The following is a 23,840-nucleotide window of genomic DNA, read 5'->3' as shown; positions in this document are numbered from 1 at the left end:
CAAGATGTGGTTGTTGGTTACGCTCATGGCTGGGGTAGGAAATAGTACTGCATGTCCATTTCCTTATTGGTCTATAAACATATTAAAAACCATGAGTTTACACTGATACTTCCAATTTCAAAACAACACAAGAGTCATTCTTTCCCTTTTTCGTATTTGCAATTCCCTTGCTTGACAGTGAGAGACCCGGCTCCATTATCCATAATATACTCATTTGCTCAATCCTAGAGTACACACAAAGCACCTTCGGCATTGCTCACCTATGCTGGTGAAAAACAAGGCTACTAACAAGCGTTTAATATTTGTTTAGATTCTTTTTTGTCTCTAGTCTGAGGGCATATAGTCAAAATAAGGTGTTTAAAATTTACTTGGGTGTTTCTCCCCCTTCGTTGTGGATACGCAATTCATGCGCAACACAGTTCCGTTCATATACTCCACTGTTTTATTTCCCTACCCTTGTTTACTTTTGTTTGTGCAATATGTTAACATGGTTCCCCAATCAGAACTTCCCAAAAGGTACAAAAGTTACATTTCCCCCCCACCCCCATAACCAATCTCTTTAGTCTCCAGTTTCTCCTTCCTGTGTTTCTTTTCGTACAGGAGTAAGATACGTGTGTATTTTATTTTCCCTTCTTTCTTCCACAAAAGGTAGCACACTCTACTCTTGCACGTTGCTTTTTTTCAATTAATAATATATCCTGGAAACCACTCCACATCAGCTGAGTTCTTCCTTATTCTACTATTATGGTAGCTATCATCATTTACAACTGTCTTACATTCCACCGTGTGGAGGTGCCATTTTATATGTGACTATTTCACTCGAGACTCTTCAGGCTGTTCCGTAGCTCTTGCAGTTACAAACAAGGCTGCAACAAATAATCCGTGCACATACATTTTCTTTTGTTGTCAGTGTATCTTTAGGGTATAATCCTAAAAGTGGGATTGCTAAATCAAAAGAAATATATTTTTCACTAGTGTTCAATGCCCCTCGGTAAGGGATGTGCAAACCTGCACTCTCACCAGCAATGAATGAGGGTGCCAGTAACGCCACAGCCACACCAAGAGAATGTGCAGTCACACTTTTTGATCATTGCCGATCTGAATGATGAGAAATGGTATCTGTATAGCTTTCACTTGCATTTCTCTTGAGGTCAAGCTTATGTTTCAGGATCTAGTTTACTTATTTATGAATTCTATGTTTTGCCCACTTTTCTATTGGATTTTTGGTATTCTCAATCTTTAACAGTCCTTCACTTATGAGGGATATTAGCCCATTATCTGTAAGAAATTTTCTTCCAGTGTGTCATCTGCCTTTGACCTTGTATTTTATCCTCATAGAAAAGTTTTGTTACCTTTTCATATGGTTAAACTGATTAATCTTAAATTTCCTCTAGATTTTGAGTCCTAGAAAATCTTCCCAACACCCAAGTCAAAGACATTCATCCGTGTGTTTTGTAGTACTTCCATGGTTTCAGTTTTTCCATTTAGATCCCTCATCTGTTTGTTTATTCTTGTGTATGCTGTGAGTTATGAATTAACTATCTTTTGCCAAATTTTAACCAGCTGTCCTGCACTATTAAAAAAAAAAGCCTATCTGTATCTATTTCTGGACTTTCTATTGTATTCTACAGGTCTGAATATCTCCCTGATTCAATCAGAGAGGTTTTATAGTGTGCTTTAATGTCTACCGGGGATAGTCTCCTTGTAGTTTGTTTTAAATAACTTTTCCTGGATTTTCTTTCATTCAATCTTCTTAAAGCACATATTTAGGTAAAATTTTAATGCCAAAATTGATGCTCTTACGTGTCAAAATGAAAATACCAGAAGCAGGGTTTCCAGGGATACTAAACACCTGAAAGCAGAGGCTTGGCTGGGCCTCGCCCAGGAGGTCACCCCGTCGCGTCTGGTCACACACCGAGTCGCCTAGGAGAGCTGCTTTGAGCGCCACTCCTTCTCACTGTACAGGTCCCTATAGCAGCTTATTGCATCGTTGATTGCTCTCGAAACTTTCAGGTTCCACGCATCATCAGGGCTGTTACTGGTAAGGACCTGCAAGCCAGCCTCGAAATGTGAGAAGGCTGCTGACAGCTCCCGTGTGGTTAGTTGGCGCAGGGCAGGTGCAGCCTCTTCACCCTCCTCCTCCTCTCCCGCCGGTTCCTGCTCCAGCTGCACCAGCTCCTCATTTGAGAGACCCTCCTCGTGGGACTGCAGCAGCTGGTCCACGTCAGCTTCTCCCACCTCTCCAAGGGCCACACTCTTGGCAAGGGTCACAATATTTTGTTGAACCTGGGCAATGTTGTCTGTTTGGGAAACACTCTGGAACTGAACACACTCGGGCCAAATCTTCTTCCACACACTGTTCATTGTTGCTGGCCTGAGCTCCTCCCAAGCTATTGCAATGTTGTCCACGGCATCCACGATGCTGTACTTTCTCCAAAACTCCCTGATCTCAGCTGTATCGTCCCCATCTGTTGCTTCTAGGATGTGCTCAAAAGTCCTTCTCAGGTAATGAGCTTTGAAGGTAGAGGCCACACCTTGACCCATGGGCTGGATGGAGTCAGCCGTATTGTCATGAAGATATTCCACTCTTACATTATCAGACAGATCGCTCAAATTTACTGGGTGGCATGGTGCATTGTCTAAGATGAGCAGTGCTTTGTTGGTGAGATTATTTTGGGCACAGTATTTTTCAATGGCAGGGCAAAAAAAGTATGTGAACCACTCATGAAAGATGCTCCTGGTTGCCCAGGCCTTTTTATTGGAACGCCAAATCACAGGCAAATTGGGCTTGGAGTACCCCTCCAGAGCCTTGGGGTTTTCTGAGTGGTACACCAATAAGGGCTTCAACTTAAAGTCCCCAGCTGCATTGCCGCCAAGCAGCAGCATCAAGCGATCTTTGGATGATTTAAACCCGGGCTCAGCTTTCTCTTCTACCGAAATAAACGTTCTTTCAGGCATTCTTTTCCAATAAAGCCCTGTCTCATCTACATTAAACACTTGCTGGGGGGTGTACTCACCTTCTTGGATGATGCTTTTCAGGATTTCTGGATATACATCCTCCTTACCAGGAGCCGCGCTGCTCATCTTGAAGTGGGGCAAACAGTGGCGTTCCTTGAATCTCACAAACCACCCTTTACTTGCACTGAACTTTGCTGTTTGAGAGCTCTCCCCTTGTTCACGCTGTAGGTCATCAAACAAACTCTTAGCCTTCTCCTGAATAACGGTAACGCTCAGGGGCACGTTTCGCTGGCTCTGGTCTTCAAGCCACACATGCAACAACCGCTCCATCGTCTCCATGACTGCACTTCGGTGGCGAGTCAAACGGGAGGCTCTCAACGGAGTAGCTATTTGTGAACTCGCTTTGATTTTTTCTTTGTTATCTCGGATTGTCGCCACTGTAGAGACAGCAAGGCCTAACGCCTTTGCGACCTGGCTGAGCTTTTCACCCACTTCAAACCGTCTTAACACTTCTAATTTCACGTCGAGGGTAATTGCTTTCCGTTCCCTTTTGGCACTCGGGATGGCCGTCGCATTTCGGGGCCTTTTCCCAGGCATCTTTGCCTCCGGAATGTACTAAAAGAACAGCAGTCCCAGGTGCGAGAAAGCCTGTGGTTATTCTATGCCCCCTTGCAGAACTTGGGGAAGAGAAAGTGGGGCTTCGAGGAGGCGCAGGCTGCCGTCCCGGGGGACGTGGAAGGGTCAGCACAGGCCGGCCCACGACACTGCCCAGTTTCAGGCCGGTTCATTCTGGGCTCCAGGGCGCCCAGCGTGGCCCTCTGGCGTCGATCAGAGCGTCCACTTCCCTGGACAGCACGCGTGGGTTTCCGTGACGCAGAAACAACTCGGTGAGCGGCAGTAGGCTGCACAGCACACTCAGCCCCAGTGCTGTGCTTCCTCCCGGAACCGGTTCCTAGCGCGGCGCCGGGACCACCAGGAGCCCCCGGGCTGGGCCTGGCGGGCCGGCGATCGCTCTTGTGAGCCGCTTCCCATGGAGGACCCCGGAAATACCTGTCCTTGGAGACGCCGGATTTAAAATAAATCTAAGGGCGCTGGATGTCCCCTCAGCACCTCGCTCGCGTCGGTCACCGCGGGCCAGGGCGGCGCGCAGGTTGAGATCCGCGTCAGGCCGTAGAGTAGACACCTAAGGAGAGGTCCCCGCGCCGTCGTCTTGGCCTCACCGCGCATGCGTCAGGCACCCGGAGGTCGGCTGGGGGTGTGGCGCCCTATGACCTATTTGCCGCTGCACTGGATGTTGCAGTGGCTGGTGGCGGCGGCCGGCAGCAGGGAGGTGGCCGTGCCGCTCGCCGTGCTGTGGCGATGCGGCGGTGGCCCACGAAGCGGCAGGACGGCTGGGGCAGGCGTGAGGGCCCTCGGAACCGCCCAGCAGGTGAGCGGGGAGGCGTTGCCCTCCGGTTCTGGGCGGCAGGGGCGGTGGCTGCGCTCGACGCCGCGATGACGCCATCCAGCTGCGCCGGCCGGCGCGGGGACCGGGTGTGGGAACCGGGACACCGAGTAGCGGGGGTGTGGCGGCGGCTACCACATCCCCCGGCCAGCGCGGGGGAGCGGGGCGCGGGAACCGGGTGCGGGAACCCGGGCACCGAGAGGCGGAGGCGCGGCGGCGGCGACCACACCCCCGGCCGGCTGGCCCCGGGGCTCCAGCCCATCCCCGCGGCTGAGCAGGCTGACGCTCGCCCGAACCGGTCTCCGTCTGTCCTCCGAGCCCCCGCCCTTTTCTTCGAAAGTTCCCGCTGCCTCTCAGCGCCCTGCCCACTGCCCGCGCGTCCTCATTCCGCTCTCCCAAGAGCCGCGTGCAGCGAATTGCGTTCAGGCCTCGCTCCGCTGCGAACCTACCGTGTCTCCTCGGGCGCCCGCTCCGACCGCGAGGTGGTTTCCTCCTGGGCTCAGCGGTGATATGACTTCTGCACTATCTCGCAGGGTTGCTCTCCGTTATGATGACGGACGTGAAAGAGTTTTGTCAAGTGTTATGTGGTTTTTATTCGAACAGCATTCGTCCAGTCCAGTTCTGCCACTCTAATCATAACTAATATTTTTTGAGGGCTTCCGTGCTAAGGGCTTTACGGGGACTGTCTCCTTTAAGTCTTATACCCGTCCTTTAGGTAGGAGCTGTTCTAACTCTATTTTATAGGCGAGGAAACGTAAGGCCACAACTGGTCAGCATCTTCGCTTTTAGATACTCCTGTATTGTACGCCTTCCCGTGGGTTAGATACTCTGAAATACACCATATTTTAAGGTTTGTTTTTGTACATCCCAGGGAGCAGTGATCACATTGAATTCTTTTCTGAGGGACTAATGTGGAGCCTCCGGATTTTGATCGGAGAAAGTTATCTTGGTTTTCAGACAGTATTGAAAGACAGAGAAGGGTTCCATGGGTTCATTTTCTGTCCTGTCTTAAGGAGTGAACTTTTCCCTCTCATCTCTGTTCATTTCGGAGCTGGTGCACGTCAGTTTCAGGTTGTTTCCGCAATATCAGTGAAAGCAGAGCCTTTCACCTGTGGCCACGTGGCACTCAGCATTGCAGGGAGCTGTTCTAGTTGTTAACCGGGTGGAAGGCAGTAATTGACGGGGTGCAGCACAGGTGTGTCATGAATTCCGTGGACCTCAGTGGCTTTAGTTATGAAGGGAGGAAGTTGCATGATCTTTGGGTTCCTCCCCAGACTGAGCTGTTCTGTTCATCTGTGGAGTCTGCTAGCCAGGGCATGTCACAGGGAACAGGACAGGCAAGGGCTTTGCCCCATGAGCTGCTCTCCTCTGAGGGCTTGGTGACTTGTAGGCTGAGGGGGGCATGTGAAGGCTGGAGATGAAGTAGCAGACTGCTTTATAGTTTAAAAGATGTGCCCTTTCAACTATAGTCAGCACTCCTCAAGGGGAAGCTTATGTTCTGGAAGTTTCTATGAGTTATTTTTTCATTCAGTGAGCTTCCTACATGGTTCCTGCCACACAAGACAACAAATGTGTCCGTAGCATGTTAGGCGGTTATATGAGGTATGAAGGAAGAGGAAGCAGAACAAAGGAAGTAGGGAACGAAGAGAAGGGGTGGAGGAGGGTAAATGTCACGTTATCTTAGGCGGGGTAATCGACTTCTGAAGGAAGTGAGGATTGAGCTGTGGGCAGATTCACAGGCGGCTGGTGGGGCTGTACCTGTGTGCCAGGGTCACCTGATTTGTGATCTTACAAAGAAAGGACCGTGGTACTTTGCTTGTTAAAGGGAGACTTGCTGTGCACAGCTTCACGTGTGGGCTTTGCATATCCAAACACCAAGAATGGGTGGTAGACCCCTGTCTTTGAGAGCTGCATCTGACCTAATGTGGTCCCCTAACCAAATCAGAAAAAGACTAAGTTATAAATTAGAATAAAGGAATTGGATATTTTCTCAAGTTTTGGAGGCCTGAAGATCATACTTTGTCCTTCTAGGGCTGGAGGCCGCCTGACAGCGAGACTGGGCGCCAGAATCCTCGTCACACACCTCCAGCTCCCAGTGACCTTACCTCAGGCGCTCACCAGCCTCTCTGAACTTCTGCGTTCCCACCCCGCAGGGGGATGGCAGCACCTGCTTCCTCAGGGTGGGCACTGAAGAGCGGAGGAGGTGACCGAAGCGCCTGGCACCCAACCAGGGCCCAGGACCACCACCTTCTCTGCGCCTTTGCCTAGACTTCCCCTCACAGTGACAGCCTTTGTGACATCAGGTTCTGGTCCCCTTGTGCGCGGTGACTTGCGACGGTGGGGAGGTGGCATTCATGGCGCAGAGGCTCCAGGAGCCTCATCACTGTTAACCGCCATGTCTCCTTCCTGAGCCTCCCTGTTTGGAGTTTTCCCTGATTTTAGTATCTTTCTCATAGCTTTACCTTACTTTTTAGTGCTCTGTGGCCTTTGATAGGGATGTGTGAATAATGTGGCTTACGAGCAAATTAATAATCACTAGGGAATGAGTTTGCTTTGGGGAATAGCCTGCCTCACCATGAAAGATGGCACGACTGGAATAACGCAAGTGTCGTCACCTGTGGATCCAGTTTCACTGTAACAAAATATTGGGAACAATCCAAATCTTTGGTTAGGTTGGGGTTTTTTTGGATACAGTTAGTAGTAGGTTAGTGAGTGTGCTTAGAGCTTGTTTTTTAGTATGGTGGCTTTTATTGTGCTCGTTTTTGCTGTAATGGCTTTTGACCTGTGATAGTGAAAAACCGAAATTGTCTCTAGTTCTGTCCTGAATTGATGTTAAGTGTTGTTATCAGCTTATGGTAAAAAGTGTTGTTTTCCTCTTTGGGAACTATAGAAAATACAACGTCTAGGAAAAACATTTGCTTTCCTGACAAAAATACTAACCTGTGGCTGATCAAAGATAAATCATAATACTCTGCTTTTTAAATTTCATATGATTTTAATGTTAGAATACTGTTTGTTTTTGAGGCTGTAAAAATTTCAGTGACTAAAATTGCCTCAGGCAGGAAGTGATTAGTTTTGTTTTGTTTTGTTTTTTGACAGCTGTAGCTATAAAAATTCTTCATGGGGCTTCTCTGGTGGCGCAGTGGTTAAGAATCTGCCTGCCAGTGCAGGGGACATGGGTTCGAGCCCTGGTCTGGGAAGATCCCACATGCCGCGGAGGAAGTAACTCCGTGCGCCACAACTACTGAGCCTGTGCTCTAGAGCCCCGTGCTCCACAACAAGAGAAGCCACCGCAATGAGGAGCCTGTGCACCGCAACAAAGAGTAGCCCCACTCGCTGCAACTAGAGAAAGCCCGAGTGCAGCAACGAAGACCCAACGCAGCCAAAAATAAAAAATAAATAAATTAAAAAAAAATTCTTCGTGTACCTCTGCATTGCATTTAGTTTCTTCTTCTCCTGTTTGAATCATATTTTTAATGAGATAAAGCAGATAAAGGACTTAGGTTTACACCCCAGCCCAAATCCTGGTCCTTTTGCGCCTGTAACTGCCGCTGTGAGAAGATGCCCCATCGGATTGCAGGGGAAGCTAATTCTCTTTCCCGTTTCAGTGCCTCCTGGGAATCCGCTTTCAGCAGTTGGCTCTGTGGAAGAGACAGACGTCAGTTTCCCAGTGGCTGTGTTCAAAACCACCCAAAGGTACCTGTCTTTCTCTTACCATCGTTGGCAGCATAAGGTCACAGGAACCGAGGCGAGTGTGGCTTCCTTGGTGTCCTGCATCATGGGGAGTGGGGACAGGGTGCATGATGGCTCAGGAGGCCTGGACCTCTCGTTTTCTGGCTTCCACATTCAGTCACACTTAGCTCTCCCCATTTCTGGGTTACCTGCCCCACGTCTTTACAGTTTTGATCTATCGGTGTAGGTGGTGAAAGAGAAACTCTTTCAGTAGGAAGTTGCTGCTGGGTGAATCTTTGGCGATGCATGGGAACAAACCTTTGTTTCTGCACATCTGAGGGCCAAGCTGAGTCTCACGTTTGGAAAGCAGAACAGAGATCTCGTGTAGACTGCAGTTAGTTTGGGGCACGTGTGCCCCCGGGGGCGGGCTGTGGGCTGTGCTCAACGCTTCTCGGGAGACCCTGTGTGCAGTGCAGAGCAGAAGGCAGTTAGGACATGGCGGCGCGTGCTGGTCTCACCAAGCTGAAGTCAGGAAGAAAACCCGCTTCTCCCTTACTCTGCCTCTCCTGGGTTGACAGTATGGCTACTTTTGTGAGTGTGGTGTGTGCTCTTAAAGTACCAGAACCTCATCATTTTGTCCCAGTGGGTTTGAGAAGTTCTTTAAGAGGAGTAGAAGAAACCCAGACTTAGAAAACCAACAGCTCCAAAACAAAAACAAAAACGAAAACAAAATGGTAAAAGGGACACTTGACAAATCAGATTGTCAAAATTGTACATTTGAGAATTTTTTAATTCTTTAATTAAGTTAAGTAATTAATTTATTTTTGGACACACGTGCAGCATGTGGGATCCTAGTTCCCCGACCACGGATTGAACCCTTGCTCCCTGCAGTGGAAGCACAGTGTCCTAACCACTGGACCGCCGGGGAAGTCCCCACTGGAGGATTTTTTTTTTTTTTTATTATTATTTTTTTAAAGCGTTCATTGATTTTGAGTTAGTCTGGGGAGGTGAGCGGCCGGTGGCCCGTGTGTGGGTGGGCCTGGTATTTCCTTCCCTTCACTCGTTTGTGGACGTGGCCTCCCTCCCTCCCTTTGTCTTCGGGGCTCAGCACCTCCATAGCTTGTGTGGATCTGAAGCCTCGACAAATCTGTTTGTGAAGTTATAGCGTAGTTTGGTGATGTGGGTGGGTGAAGTGAATATTCAGCGGGTGTGTTTCTCCTGGGAAATGTCTCCTGTTCGGGTAGCCAGGAGCAAGAAGTGGAGCGGGGCCCATGAAAGCTCGTTGGGAGGAGTGCTTACATGATTCGCTACAAACGTAAGACTTCTTTGAAGGCTCGTGTTTTGTCCTTAATGTTTATGCACATCTTCCCTCTATCCTATAATATGTCTGGCTGTTCCTGGGATCATTCTGGCCTTCGGGCTTCCATGGCTTTGCGTTGGGCTTGCTGCAGTGGGGCCATGTACGTCGTGGGGCAGCTCGGGCTTTTATCCTGGAACTTGTGTGAATGTTGTGCTCAGGCCCTGCGTCTGCTGTTGTTGGCTGGCTGTGGATGGATTGCCTAGTGGAGAAAGTGATTTTTGTCTCAAGCCTCTGTGTGCCCACCTTTTCTTTACTCAGGGGAATGCTTTTTTTTTTTTTAATATTTATTTGGCTCTTAGTTGCAGCACGCAGGATCGTCATCGCCGTGTGCTGGATCTTTCTTAGTTATGACACTCGGGCTCCTTAGTTGCGGCACGCGAGCTCTTAGTTGTGGCATGTGGGATCTAGTTCCATGACCAGGGATCGAACCCGGGACCCCTGCATTGGGAGCGCGGAGTCTTAGCCACTGGACCACCAGGGAAGTCCCAGCAATCTTCATTTTAAAACAGCATTGTTTTTTTTCCTGGTTACAGATGTAATACATGCTTGCTGCAAAAAAATTTGGGGAAATAAAAAGTATAAAGAAAGAAATCACCATCTGCTAACTCAGGCTGGCCTTTTTTTTTGATCCTCCTGGCCAGTCTGAAAGCAGAGCTGCTCACTCTTTTACACCCTCTGTCTGACTGTCCTGTTGCATACTCCGGCAGTGGTGCACCGCGCTGGGGGAAGTGTGAGGGATCAGCTGGGCAGGGGTCCCACGGGGCAGGGAGGATGCGCCATGTCTTCGCCTCCATGAACCTGAGAGCTGGCGGGGCCTGGCTGGCTGGGGCTCCGCGTGCTGGCGGAGAAGCCAGGGTGGGCAGTCACCTGGAGTCCTGTTTGCTGTGGTTTCAGCTGTGTTACAGGCGTCGGGTGGTGGTGAGGTTCCACACTCAGGATCGTGTCCTTGGCGTGCAATCCTCAGTTTTCCCATTGTTTCCAGGAGGAGGTGTGGTGTTTCCAGTGGTTATGGTGGTGTTGACAGCAGGCCATGTCTGAAGCTCCCCAGAGGGCTTGTGCCTTCTGGGCAGCGGGCTGTTTAGGCGACAGCAGCTAGCAGGCCTTGGCGCTGCACTTTCATTCTCGTCGGCACTGTTTTCTTGTGGTGCCTGCTGTCCGACCAGGGATTGAACCTGGAAAGCCCAGAATCCTAACCATTAGGCCACTAGGGAACTTCCCTCCTTCAGGATTTTTTTTTTTTTTTTTCTCTTTTGCGGTACGCGGGCCTCTCACTGCTGTGGTCTCTCCCGCTGTGGAGCACAGGCTCCGGACGCGCAGGCTCAGCGGCCATGGCTCACGGGCCCAGCCGTTCCACGGCATGTGGGATCTTCCCGAACCGGGGCACGAGCCCGTGTCCACTGCATCAGCAGGCGGACTCTCAACCACTGCGCCACCAGGGAAGCCCTCCTTTGGGATTTTTAAAGCCAGTTTGGAGGCTTAGTGCTCAGATGTGCCACATTTTAATCCCTCTTCTTGCATTGGTTCCTGTTTATTAAAATAATCCCAGGCTAAAATTGTCCATGTTAGTAGGAAACAAAACCAAGACCTGTCCTGCGGAGTGTGAGCTGCCCTCGGAGAGAGGCGCAGCCCGTGTGTGTGAGGCTCGTCTGAGGAAGAGGCCCAGGGTTGCTATGCCGTGCCCTGCCTGGGACCTCAGCTCTTCTGACTGCTCGTCTCTTTTCTAGGTGGACCGGCTGGAAGTCGTGAACAAACAGTTTGTGGGTGTTATTACTGCCCCTGGGACATCGTCTGAGGTGAGGGCTGGGTTCAAGGCCGGTGTCCTAGACGTAGGTTTTGGTTTTAGCGTAAGGTGTAGTTTTCTGGGAATTCCCTCGTGGTCCAGTGGCTAGGACTCTGAGCTCTCACTGCTAAGGGTGCAGGTTCAATCCCTGGTCAGGGAACTAAGATCCCGCAAGCCTCGTGGCCAAAAAGAAGGTATAGTTTTCTGTTTTTTTAGAGAAATGCCTTCCCTGGTTTCACTTTCCAGCACCCACTTGTGCTCGTTTGTTTTGGTGACACGACAGGAACAGTCTTCCGAGTAGCGCAGGACCCTCATAAAGCTATAACAGTGCTTCAGTTTTGCCGAGTAACACGTGCCAGCTGCCAGCTGAGATCTGGAAGGGGGAAGAATAAAATGACGGAGGAAGGCGACGTCAGCTGTCGATGGGCATTTATACTTCGACCTCAGACCTAAGCCTGTGGTTTGGGGCCAGGACAGGTGGCCTGTCAGAGCTGCTCCGGGCTTTGCTGGGAGAGGCGCTGGGGAGGGGTGGCGGCTGTGGGGGGCACCCCCTACAGCGCCTGGCGCCTTGGTCTCTGTAGAAGTTTGTGTGGTTCAACATCGGCAGCGTGCACACCTTCGAGCGCAACCTGGAGACCGTCCACTGGGAACTGGGCATGGAGCTCCCGGAGCAGACGGCCGTGGTCTACACCACCGAGAGCGATGGGTGAGTGGGCGCAGCTGGGCCCGGTACTGGCCACGCAGCACTTCCTGCTGTACCTGCTCAGGCGTGTTACAGGCGTTCTCCGATAGTCACAGTGTCTGTGGTGGAAGATAAATTTGTTGGCTCTGTTTTTATTGAGGAAAGAATTGATCGGGGAAATGTTTAGCTAGGCAGCCTGAGGACTGTGCAGTGGGCCGGGAAGGGTTCAGCTGCGGGGAGGCTGTGCTGGGTCTGGAGGGGTTCTGAGGGAGGGGCCGCAGCTGCCCTGCCCGCCCCACAGGTGAAATCGAGCAGGTAGGTGTGCGTGGATGGGGGAGGCTGCATATACAGGTTGGCACATTAAAAAACAAACTGTTGGGGCTTCCCTGGTGGCGCAGTGGTTGAGAGTCCACCTGCTCATGCAGGGGACACGGGTTCGTGCCCCGGTCCGGGAAGATCCCACATGCCGTGGAGGCGCTGGGCCCGTGAGCCATGGCCGCTGAGCCTGCGCGTCCGGAGCCTGTGCTCCGCAACGGGAGAGGCCACAACAGTGAGGGGCCCGCGTACCGCAAAAAACACACAAAAAAAACTGTTCCCTTTTGTGTAGCAAAACCAAGTTCTGGAGCCGTCCGCTGTTCATGGCCTGGAGGCAGTGTTTCTGGCTTGTCTCTCAAGGGAATGTGACAGATGGTTTTCTTGGACTTTCTAGGTCTTTCTTGTGAAGCCTGGTGCCCACCTTTCTCCTGATCGGAATCCTCCTCTATGTCGCAAGGAGGGGCCCGATGGGGGCTGGGCATGGCAGAAGAGGAGGGGGCCTCTTTACCGTTGGCGAGACCACAGCCAAGATCATGAAGAACAACGTCGGCGTGCGCTTTGCAGACGTGGCTGGTTGCGAAGAAGCCAAGTTGGAGATCATGGAGTTTGTGAATTTCCTGAAGAATCCCAAGCAGTATCAGGACCTCGGGGCCAAAATTCCAAAGGTACTGATTTGAGAAAACATGATGCTCTGAGCTTCGCCCTGGTTCATTGTGGACAGAGCTGGGACAGTGTAGCTTTTGGTAATGATACTGTGTCTTATTAATCACAGTGGAGAGTGGAAATCGCATTTGCAGAGTAGTAAAGTGAAAATCCTCTTATCTGATCAGCTGTTTTAAACTATAAAACTGGAATCATAGGGACAGTGCACGCCCACCCGGAGTGTGTTTATTTCACCTTCAAGCGCAAACATACGTCTTTGTTGGTGTGGTGTCTCGTTTAGAGCACAGGCCTTCCTTTGAGTTTGGCCCCAGTGATCAAATCCTCTGTTAAATATCTTGCACAAAGCAATTAACGTCTCTAGTTTTGTTTCTTTAAAATGAACTGAGAACGTAGAAGCAATCTGAGTGCAGGATCCTATATTTTTATGACTTTTTCTTACTCTTTCAGTTTTCTATCCATTCAGTTTGACAGCATTTTTCTTTAACAGTTTGCCTTTATTACTTTATTATCTAAAGCCTTCAACTTTGTTTTTGAAAAAACAGCTTTCTTTACCATTACTTATTATCAAAGTATATAATTAAAATAAGCACATGGAATTCCCTGGCGGTCTAGTGGTTAGGACTTGGGGCTTACCTTGCCATGGCCCGGGTTCAATCCCTGGTTGGGAAACTAAGATTCTGCAAGCAGTGTAGTGTGGCCAAAAAAAAAAAACAAACTCTCAAGTACAACTCTCGTAATGGGTCTGGGATCAGATGCAGCTGCCTCTCGGGAAGCCCACGAGCAAGCAGTGGGACAGGTGTGCGGTGTGGACGCAGGTTGGGGTGCTGTGCGGAGGAAGTGGAGCTACGGTGATTCTGGCCACTCCTCTACCTGTGGGTGCCCCTGGGCATCGACCTTTTGAGGGCCTGGCTGAAGCTGTGAGTCCTTTTCCCAGAAAGGTTTGCGTCTCACACGGAATAGATTCACAGACCCCTCGAGGCGTCCCTGGGCCCTGGACCAGGCTCCGAGCTCTCGGGTGGGTGGTGCTCACCTCACTGACCTTCCTGGTGGCCCCGTGCTTCCCCCAGCGTGCCCTGAACAACAGGAGAGCATGACTGACCGCTGGGGCTTTGTGGGCAGGAGGTTTGTACTTCTGTCTGACCACCTGGTGAGAGCTGGCTGGAAAGCTGGGTGTGGGGGGCACAGAAGGTGCCCTGCCTTGAGGAGACCCTCTGCGAATCCGCATCCACGTTCACGGGGACGTGGGGCCCTGACGCCTTGTGGTTTTGAGTTTTGTGGCTCCCTCCTCCCTCCATTTACGTATTTTAGTTTTGTCCTTAAAGACTTAAAAAAACAACCTTAGAGTCTCCTTTGAAATAAGTAGATATTAACCCACACCCTCGACTAGAAATGGAGCAATAGGAGCCCCGTTTAAATCTCTCCTCGTTTTTCACGTGTAATGGTAACCCCGAAAGGAGCACTGAGGTGTGTTTCTGGGGCGTGAATTACGAATTTCAACCTTAAGTAAGCGTAGAAAAAGGCAGGTTGTCGATCAGGAGGCACAGGTGCCAGTGACCACACACAGGTGCCGCCTTCACAGCTGCCGGTGGACGAGCTGGACAGAATCACGTGACCAGGTCTGGGGCGTGGGCTCTTGTTCGTCCTGGTGTGAGTTGGTGTGTTTCGTAGGGCAGTTTGGCAAAGACCGTTAAACATCAGACCGCGAGATCCAACGAGCCCTGCCCTGGGAGCGTTGCCTGAAGAGATAACCTGCTCGGCTGGACTGGGGGTGTGGGGGGCTTTCCCATGTCTGCAGCGTTTGAACATTTCATGGTGAACGTGCGTTCACTTTACAAGCAGGAAGTATCACACCGAAAGCAAACCTTAGCCGACCCGCGTGGAGCAGGCCTAGAAAACGCCTGTTCAGTAGAATGTGACTGTCTCCTCGGCTCCGTCTGTACCCTTTCAGAACCAGGCATTGCCTTTCTGTTTCAGGGAGCCATGCTCACTGGTCCTCCTGGTACCGGCAAAACGCTTCTCGCCAAGGCGACTGCAGGGGAGGCCAGTGTGCCCTTCATCACCGTGAACGGGTCCGAGTTCCTGGAAATGTTTGTCGGCGTCGGTCCAGCTCGGGTAGGCGGATGCGCCCTTGTCCTTGCCCTGGGCTTCGTGTGGGACCCTGGCAACAGGCGCAGAGCACAGATGTGCAGGGGGACCCGGGCGGGCAGGCAGAGCAGCTGAGATGAGAATCGAGTGCCAGAGGCGAGGGCTTAGCTTGGTGAGCTCTTTAGTCCTGTGTTGGTACCAGTGGCAAAGCAGACCCTGCCACCCACGGACTCCTGTTTCACGTCCGTGACGTGTATGCAATGGCCTGAATAAATGCTCCCTGTGTCTTGTTCGTTGAGGAGATTGACGCGATGGGCAGGAATTGAGGCCGTGGGCACTTTGGGGGCCAGAGCGAGCAGGAGAACCCCTGAACCAGCTGCTCGTGGAGCTAGACGGTGAGCGGCTGCACGACCGTCCCCCAGGCCTTCCTCTGTGCGGGACCTTCCCGGGCGAGAACCCCTGCTTGCTGTGTTTTGAGGAAGGCTGTTTTCGGCACACACAGTGGAGGGAGCTGCCCTCAGAGCTCAGCGCAGGACGGGACCGACACCCAGGCTCCTTCCACGTTGGCCTCTGACCCGGGCCGCCTCCTGGCCCAGAACCCCTCTCCGCTCTCCCCCCTGGGGACCACTGCTCGGGGAGGTCCCAGCTCCGCGTGACAGCCCGGCAGCCCTGCCGAAGCTTCGCGGGAAGTGTCTAGGCGTTCTTACTAGTTTCCAGATTTGGAGAAGCTTTTGTCGGACCTTTGGCAGGTCTTGTCGTCGCTTTGGCTTTGGGGCTGTGTTGGGGTCCCCGACATGACCCAGGGTTTGGTGATTCGCCGGGAGGACTCCATGTTTAGTTGGATTCAGGACCACGGTTGAGTGGGGAGCAGGTGCCTGGTGGCCAGGGAAGCTGGTCACAGCCTCTGGAGCCCTGGAGTCACAGGATGCAGCTACTTCCGTGGCAGCGGGCTGGGTGACACTCGGGAGTGGGGTTTCCCCTGGGGGCTGGTCACGTGGCAGCCTCTGCCCAGTACGTGCTACGATCCCAGCCTCCCAGGAGGAAGGCCGGTGCTTCGCAGAAACCACACGTCTGCACGCACAGTTGAGGCACAGGGAGCCCCTCTTATCAGGGAGCGGTCCTGAATCCCAGGTCCCAGAGGTGGCCGAGGGCCCCCGTGAGCAGGCCTTTCTGCAGATGAGTGCTGGGTGAGCTCAGGCCCCCGCCGCCCCGCCTGCCTTCCAGTCAGGCTCCCTGAGCCCAGCAAGCCGTCCGGGGCCTGGGTGGAGGGAGGTCTCCGCAGCGGCCCAGGGCCCCGATGGTGGAGGCTCTGCCTGGCCCCTGCAGCTCGCCGCATGGTGTCAGAGGCTGGCCGTAATAGACCAGTAATGAATTAGGATGGGCGTCCGTGGCCTGAGGAACGTCTGGTTACCCACCAGTGCACGTGCGCCTCAGTCAGCATTGGGGGCCGCGGGGACCAGAGCCACTGGTTGCCTCCTGAGACAGGTCAGAGCTAGCCCTGGGCATGAGTGTCCGCCCCACACTGAGCGGCCTGTGCAGTGGGCTGCGGGCCCGCAGGAGAAGCAGGCCCAGCGTGGGGCTTCCGGGGTGGGTGGCAGGGGTCCTGGGAAGACGGGGCCAGCTGCGCAGGGGAGGAGCCCTGGGAAGAGGAGAGTCTCCTGCTGCCTGGGCCCCCTCCTTGGGCTCACCTGCTTCTCATGTCCAGGGTTCAGCTCTACCACGAGCGTCATGGTGCTGGCGGGCACCCACCGCCCCGACATCCTTGACCTGGCCCTGACGCGGCCCGGCCGGTTTGACCGTCAGATTTGCATTGGTGAGTGTGCTGGTTGCCTGGGTGCTGAGGCTTGGCTTTTCCTTCCTTTGGGTTAAAAGTTGGGTTAGATCTTTAGCTGTGTATTTGGAGAAGATTTTGATCGGGGTCCTAAAGCCGTTAATACAGTGTTGTGAAAACGGTGGAGGTGCGTGGGTGCCCCCCACTTTGGGAAGAACAGGTGTACTTGGGGCTGGGGGAAGGTCGCTGCAGTCCATGCAGGTGGGAGCGAGGTGACAGACTTGGATCCTTCGGCTTTTACTTTCTGTGCGCCGTTGGCGAGAGAAGCATTCACCCTGGCCCTTTCCACTGGTGAGGAGATCCTGGGAGTTTAGGACTTGAGTCCTGCGTGGACACCCGGCTGCCAGGGCAGCCAGAGTTTTGCTTGTGGTTGGGTCCCTGTCCTGGGATGGATTTGCGTGGGCCAGAGGCTCCACGGTCAGGAAGTTCTTTGATGTGTTGAAGAGCTGAACGTACGTGACCTGTGGGTCGTTTCTGCCGCGGGGAGCTCCCTGGCCCGGGTCGGACAGCGAAGTGTGCAGCACGGACACGCAGGGGAGGGCCCTTGCAGTGAAGTGGCTGCAGGTGGCCCCGCCCTGGCCCTGAGTGCCTCTCTCTCTGTTAGGCCCCCCTGACATCAAAGGCAGGTCGTCCATCTTCAGGGTCCACCTGCGTCCACTCAAGTTGGACGAGAGCCTCAGTGAGGACGCCCTGGCGAGGAAGCTTGCGGCCCTCACTCCAGGCTTCACTGGTGAGTGTGGCCAGGTGGGCCGTGCGGGTCTGGACATGTCGGTGGGTGGTATCTGGTTGTGCCACTTGGTCCTGGCATGTGCTACCCTTGTCCTTAGAGCTTTTGAGTCTGACGGACATATCGGAGGCCTCAGAGATGATTAACCCCAAGGCTGGCTTGTGCCTGTTTGAACTCCTGCCACCCCGGGAACATAGTGCAGTGACGTCTTGTCCCCTTGGCATGCTGCCCATTGAAGGGGTCATGGTTCAGCACTTCCCAAATTGGATGACAGACCTGAGTCTCCACGTCCAAGAAATTGAATAAACTCCAAGTAGGGATAAACCCAGAGACGTCCACACTGAGATACAGTGTAATTCATGTTGGTCAGAGATAACGAGAGACTGTTGAAGCCAACCAGACAGAAGGGACACCTAGTGGGGACGGGTCTTCAGTAAGGTTAACAGCCGATTCTTCTTGGAGACCATGAGGCCAGAAGGCCGTGGATCTGGCAAGACGGTTCTTCAATAGGGAAGGAGAAATAAAGGCATTCCTAGATTGTTTTTTAAAGTTGAGGGAACTTACTATATTTAAACCTGCCCTCCAGGAAATGCTGGAGTCCTTTGGGCTGAAATGAAAGGGCGCTGGCCAGTGACTCGAAGCTGTGTGGGGAAATAGCCCTGGGAGAGGCAACTGCATAGGTAAACCTAAAGGCCAGCATCCTGTGTGTTTTTGGTTTGCAGCTCCTCTGTGTTCCCTTTATGATTTAAAGGGCAGGTGCTTAAACCCATAAAGACATGTCTGTGTTAATGGGCACACGACGTAAAAAAAAAAAGTAACCTGTGGAGGTGGGAGGGGCTGTGTAGGAACAGAACCTTTGTACGTTGTTAAAGCTGGAAAGGGAAAAACTCATTCTAACCTCCCCGTGGAGCTTCCAGGGGACTGAAGAGCCAGCACAGTCTGTGCAGAGCAGAGAAGGAAGACACACTTCCCTAATGCAGAACTTACTACAAAGCTCCAGCAAACAGAAGGGGGCTGCTGGCGCAAGGGTGGGCGTCGACCAGTAGAGTAGAACTGGGAGCCTAGATGTGCGCTTGTGCATCTCGGTCAGTTGTTGTTTTTTTAAATTTATTTTATTCATTTATTTTTGGCTGCGTTGGGTCTTCATTGCGTGCGGGCTTTCTCTAGTTGTGGCGAGCGGGGGCTACTACTTTTTTTTTTTTTCTTTTGCGATACGCCGGCCTCTCACTGTTGTGGCCTCTCCCGTTGCGGAGCACAGGCTCTGGACGCGCAGGCTCAGCGTCCATGGCTCACGGGCCCAGCCGCTCCGCGGCATGTGGGATCTTCCCAGACTGGGGCACGAACTCGTGTCCCCTGCATCGGCAGGCGGACTCTCAACCACTGTGCCACCAGGGAAGTCCTTGGTCAGTTGTTTTTGTCAAGGGTGTGAAGACCATTTGATGGGGAAAGAACAGTTTGTTCAATCAAATGCGCTGGGACGACGGTGTCCACAAGCAAAAGGACGAAACTAGAGCTTAGACCACATGCAGCGGTCAAGTCAAAATGGATAAGAGACCTAAACTGTGGAGCTAGAACTATAAAGGTCTTAAAAGAAAATCTTCGTGACCTTGGATTTGGCAATGGTTTCTTAAAGCACAAGCAACAAGTGAGAAAACAAATTAGACTTTTTCAAAATTAAAATCTTTTGTGTGTCAAGGGACATTATTGAGGTGGTGAGAAGACAGCCCACAGAATGGAAGAAACTATTTGCAGATTATGCATCTCGTAGGGGTTTATAATCCAAAATATTTAAAGAACCCGATTTAAACATGGGAAAAGGATTTGAACATTTTTCCAAAGAAGGTCTGCAGGTGGCCAGAAAGCATATGAGCAGGTGCTCAGTGATGGTAGGAAAATGCACATCAAAACCACAGTGTGGTGCCGCCTCACGCCCACCAGGATGGCCGTAAGAGGCAGATGCATGAGTCGCCAGGGCTGTAGGGAGGCGGCCGTGCTCACACGGTGCTGGTGGGGATGTCAGATAGTGTGGCCACGGGGATCCACCTGGCAGTTCTTCCAGAAGTGAAGGACAGTTACCGTATGACCCCAGTTCCACTCCTCGGTATCTAAGAGAATTGAAAACATTTGTTCACACAAAGGCTTTACACAGATGTTCACAGCAGCATAATTCATAATAGCCGAGAGGTAGAGGCCACCCGTGTCCAGCGGTGCGTGACCGGATAGGTGTGTGTAGAGTGGGTACAGAGGGCCAGCTGTACTGGCCATGTTATATCAGGGACTTGAGCGTCCGTGGAGTTTGCTATCTCCTGTGGAGGCCTCGGGGCGGCTGTGCATGTGATGGAACCTCATTCAGCTGTGAAAAGGGATGAAATAACCAATACACGCTACGATAGCAGATGAACGTGAAAACACTGTGTCGAGTGAAAGAAGCACACAAAAGACCACCTATCATGTGATTCCATTTATGTGAAACGTCCAGAAGAAGCAAATCCATAGAGATAGAAAGTAGGTTAGTGGTTGGCTGGGCATGTGTACAGGAATTAGCCACATACGTCACATCGGTGATGGAAACGTCTGAAATGAGATCAGCGCAATGGTTGCACATCTTGATAAACTTACCAAAAGTGTTTGAAATGTACACTTAAAACGGATAGATTTTATGTTAAATAACTCATACCTCAGTAAATTGTTCAACCGAAATACTGGCTGAAAGCAACGGTGACTGACAGAGCAGGTCTCGTTCTCCTTCCCGTCCTTGACCTAGTTTAGCTCTGGTCCCTCTGCTGGAGATTTTCCTCCAACAGTCCGCCCTGGGGCACTGATGGGACTGTTTCTCCTTTTCCGGGTCAGGTGCTGATATTTCTAATGTTTGCAAGGAAGCGGCCCTGATCGCCACCCGCCACCTGAGTCCTTTTGTCCAGGAGAAGCGCTTGGAGCAGGCGGTTGAGAGGGTCGTCGGAGGCGAGCCGGGCAGTGCTGGGGGGCGGTTTCCAGCTTTGACCCACAGCGGGCCCACCCTGGGGCCCAGCTTCACTTCAGTGAGCTGCAGTCGTGGACAGTTTTCCAGACCAAAATCTGGGACTTGGGATCTGCCAGCAGCTTTCGTGCTCTTACTAGAGCAACATTTAGAATTTCAAAGAGATGTAACCTCCAGGGCGCTGCGTCAGACCCAGGTTCGGGTGCTGCCCGTGGCCGAGAGGCAGGTTTTTTGCGTGCTTCCTTGGGAAGCTTCAGCGTGGGGTAGAGGTCTCCCGAGTGCCCTCCCGGGAACGGAGGTCCGGGAGGTGTCCGTGTGGCCAGCAGCTGTCCTTCATGATCCCACCCCACAGCTGTGAGAACCAGCCCGTCTCCAGACAGCAGGTTGGCAGGGCTGCTTTGTCTTTGCTTCATGTTTTATTGAAGTGTGGTGTGCACAGACAAGTGTCAGTGACCCAAGGCAGTCGCCACAGCTGCTCGACGCTGTCCTGGCGGCGCCGCTGAGCTGACCAGCCCTGAAGCTGAGCTCACGCGAGTCGTGGTGCCTTCTCTGTGCCCTGTTCCCTGCCTGCAACTGGGTGTAGGCGGCATAGAGAGCGCTCCTGGTCTCCCTGCGTCCGGCTTCACTGCCAGTCAGGCCACGGAGAGTAGCTAACCCCCTTGGCTACAAACGGGCCCCCAAAGGCACCTGCCGCTTGCACGGTGGGGCAGAAGGCAGTGTAGCGTCTGGTGTGGAGGGACAGGTACCCAGCAGGCCTGAGCGGTGTGCGTGGAGCGGGCAGGCTGCGGGCCTGTCCTGGGCAGACGGAGGCCCTGAGCAGCCCCCAACACACCCGCGGTGCAGAATGGGGCCTTGGCACCCACCTCTCAGCTGTCCGTTTGTCCTCTGCCTCTTGCCGTGAACTTGACTTGCAGGTCTCGAGAAGAAGACGCAGGTCCTACAGCCCAGCGAGAAGATGACGGTGGCCTACCGTGAGGCTGGCCACGCGGTGGTGGGCTGGTTCCTGGAGCACACAGACCCCCTGCTCAAGGTTGGCCCATCCCCCTGCGCATCTGCGGTGTGGTTCAGGGCCCACTCCCCTCCCGGGGGTGCTGTGTGGGCACGGTGCATTCCAGGTGGCGGCCCTCTTCACTCTTTGAGGATGTAATCGTCTAGAATTTGTTACACGATTCCCTGAGGGGTGGGTGGGCAGAGAGGGGGGGTGCTGGTTCCAGGAGGGGTCTGGATGCTGGCCACCTGACACCTGGAGGTTCCACGTTAAACTCACCTCACTCTAAACTTTCCCCTGACGGCACGGCTCCTCCACAGCTTCCTGGGACGGCGGGACAGAGGGGGTTTCTGTGTTCATCCTTGGGGCGACCTGTCAGCGCTGGGGCCCAGGGTTTCCTCTCCTCCTCCGGGATACCCGGGGACCCTGGGGGTGACAGGGCACGCCTGCCGTATCTGGCAGGTGTCCATCATCCCCCGGGGCAAGGGGCTCGGGTATGCCCAGTGCCTGCCCAGGGAGCAGTACCTGTACACGCGGGAGCAGCTCTTCGACCGCATGTGCGCCATGCTGGGTGGCCGGGTGGCCGAGCAGCTGTTCTTCGGGCAGATCACCACGGGGGCCCAGGACGACCTGAGGAAGGTCACCCAGAGTGCCTACGCCCAGGTAAGGCAGTGTCCGCGGGGGCTGGGAAGGGGGCTCAGGGCACCGTCTGCCAGGCTCACGCCCGCCCCTCGCCTGCCCCAGATTGTGCAGTTCGAGATGAGCGAGAAGCTGGGCCAGGTGTCCTTCGACCTCCCCTTGCCTGGCAAGGCACTGGTGGAGAAGCCGTACAGCGAGGCCACGGCCCAGCTCATCGACCAGGAGGCTCGGCGGCTGGTCAGCTCTGCGCACACGCACACCCTGGACCTGTTGACGCGCTCCCGGGAGCGGGTGGACGAGGCGAGTGGGGCCGGCCCGTCCCCAGGGTCGGGGCGGGGGCTCTGCGGGGCGCCGAGCGGATGGCCTGACATGGCCCGGTGTGCAGGTGGGCAGGCGGCTGCTGGGGAAGGAGGTGCTGGAGCGTGCCGCCATGGTGGAGCTGCTTGGGCCCCGACCCTTGGCGGAGAAGACCGCCTACGAGGAGCTCGTGGAGGGCACCGGTGGCCTGGAGGACACGTCCCTTCCCCAGGGGCTGAAGGGCTGGTGCTGGGGGCCGGAGGAGGGCGGCACGGAGTGCCCCCTGCAGGAGAGCCCAGCCTAGCGCCCCTGCCTGGAGAGCAGCCTCCGGAATCTCCAGAGAGCAAATTAAAACGCGTGATAATCACAAATGGGTGTTTTCAGGTCAGGGTCCTCTGAGCCCACGGGGATTCCAGCTCCCAGAACGTGCCCTTCCACCGAGGCGGGGGCTGGGACCCTGTTCCCGAGTCAGAGGGGAGGGCAGTGGCCGAAACGCACCTGCCCCCTGGGGGCCTGTGTGTAGGACCCCCCTGGGCCTCCCCCGAGGTGGGTGGTGGGCTCATCTGCCGGGGAGAGCTGCCCAGCGCGGGGACATCGGTGCTGGTCACCTCACCTGCCCTGGGGAGAGACGGGGCGGGGGCTTTTGGCCCAGTTCAGAAATCCTCCAGGTCTGGTGAGGTTCGGAATTGAGGAAAGGAGGACACTAGCCAGGCGCCCAGCACGCAGCTGTCAGGGTGCTGGAAGACCAGTCAGTCCTTACGGAGGGGCCTCGCCACTTCCACACGCGGGTGTCTGTGGGGGCTGAGCCTGAGGGCTGCCCCAGCGGAGCCACCCCTGTTCTCAGGGTCGGGGCCTTGCCAACCCTACGTCTCCGGGAAGCTGTGTTCCTCGTGGCCCGTGTTGTTAGGGTCCAGGAGAGGGGGCTCTGGGTTGCTCCACGTGGTAGGACAGCCACCGGGGGCCGTAGCTAAGCTCTAGGGCTGAGCCTTCCATTCCCCGGTTGGTCCTGGAGCGAGACCAGGGCCCAGCCCCGGGGAGTCGGGGTTAGTGGAAATGGCCCCGCGGGTCCCCAGAACACGGCCAGCGCGTCAGAGTCGTCAGAATTGTGACAGTAGCAGCAGCTGCTGCCTTGCGGTGGGTGATGTGGGCTGACTGCGAGAGCAGGGGCACCGCCCCACGTGCCCGCCGCTGCTGTCCCGGCCATGGCCACACGCTGGGCCTCAGGGATGAAATTTGCCAAATCGTTTGCTATGTTTGCCTCAAAAATAGAGTTTCCAGCTTGGGACAAACACTTTCAACTTCGTTGCTTGTGAAATGTGTATTGCTGAATTTCTGAGATCTCCGGGGTTCGCCCTGTGACGCAGCCTTGAACACTCAGCCTCCGTGTGTTGAGCTGCTTTGTGTCCTGCAGGGGCCTGTCCT

At 53.8% G+C, this 23,840-nt stretch overlaps 2 protein-coding genes across 2 annotated transcripts; one reads left to right on the top strand and one right to left on the bottom strand.

Annotated features, from left to right (window-relative positions):
* Positions 1 to 419: 419 nt before the first annotated feature.
* Positions 420 to 4,209, bottom strand: CENPBD1 (Putative CENPB DNA-binding domain-containing protein 1). The gene has a single exon (XM_027118871.1). The coding sequence runs from the start codon at positions 3,553 to 3,555 to the stop codon at positions 1,924 to 1,926; it is 1,632 nt and encodes a 543-aa protein (XP_026974672.1). The 5' UTR covers positions 3,556 to 4,209; the 3' UTR covers positions 420 to 1,923.
* On the top strand, positions 4,209 to 23,733 carry LOC113626922 (AFG3-like protein 1). The gene is given in 14 exon segments (XM_027118883.1): positions 4,209 to 4,387; positions 11,159 to 11,227; positions 11,796 to 11,920; positions 12,606 to 12,876; positions 14,849 to 14,985; positions 15,201 to 15,322; positions 15,325 to 15,354; positions 16,665 to 16,772; positions 17,395 to 17,520; positions 20,368 to 20,478; positions 21,409 to 21,524; positions 21,945 to 22,145; positions 22,227 to 22,421; positions 22,507 to 23,733. Coding segments are annotated over 14 exon segments (1,989 nt in total). The 5' UTR covers positions 4,209 to 4,225; the 3' UTR covers positions 22,723 to 23,733.
* The last annotated feature ends 107 nt before the right edge of the window (positions 23,734 to 23,840 follow it).

The sequence above is a fragment of the Aethalodelphis obliquidens genome, unplaced genomic scaffold, assembly GCF_003676395.1.
Source record: "Aethalodelphis obliquidens isolate GAN/ISIS:26980383/991018 unplaced genomic scaffold, ASM367639v1 scaffold20, whole genome shotgun sequence".
NCBI classification, from domain to species: Eukaryota; Metazoa; Chordata; class Mammalia; order Artiodactyla; family Delphinidae; genus Aethalodelphis; species Aethalodelphis obliquidens.
The sequence above is the reverse complement of the archived record's forward strand: the minus strand, read 5'-3'. Positions and strand labels throughout refer to the sequence as shown.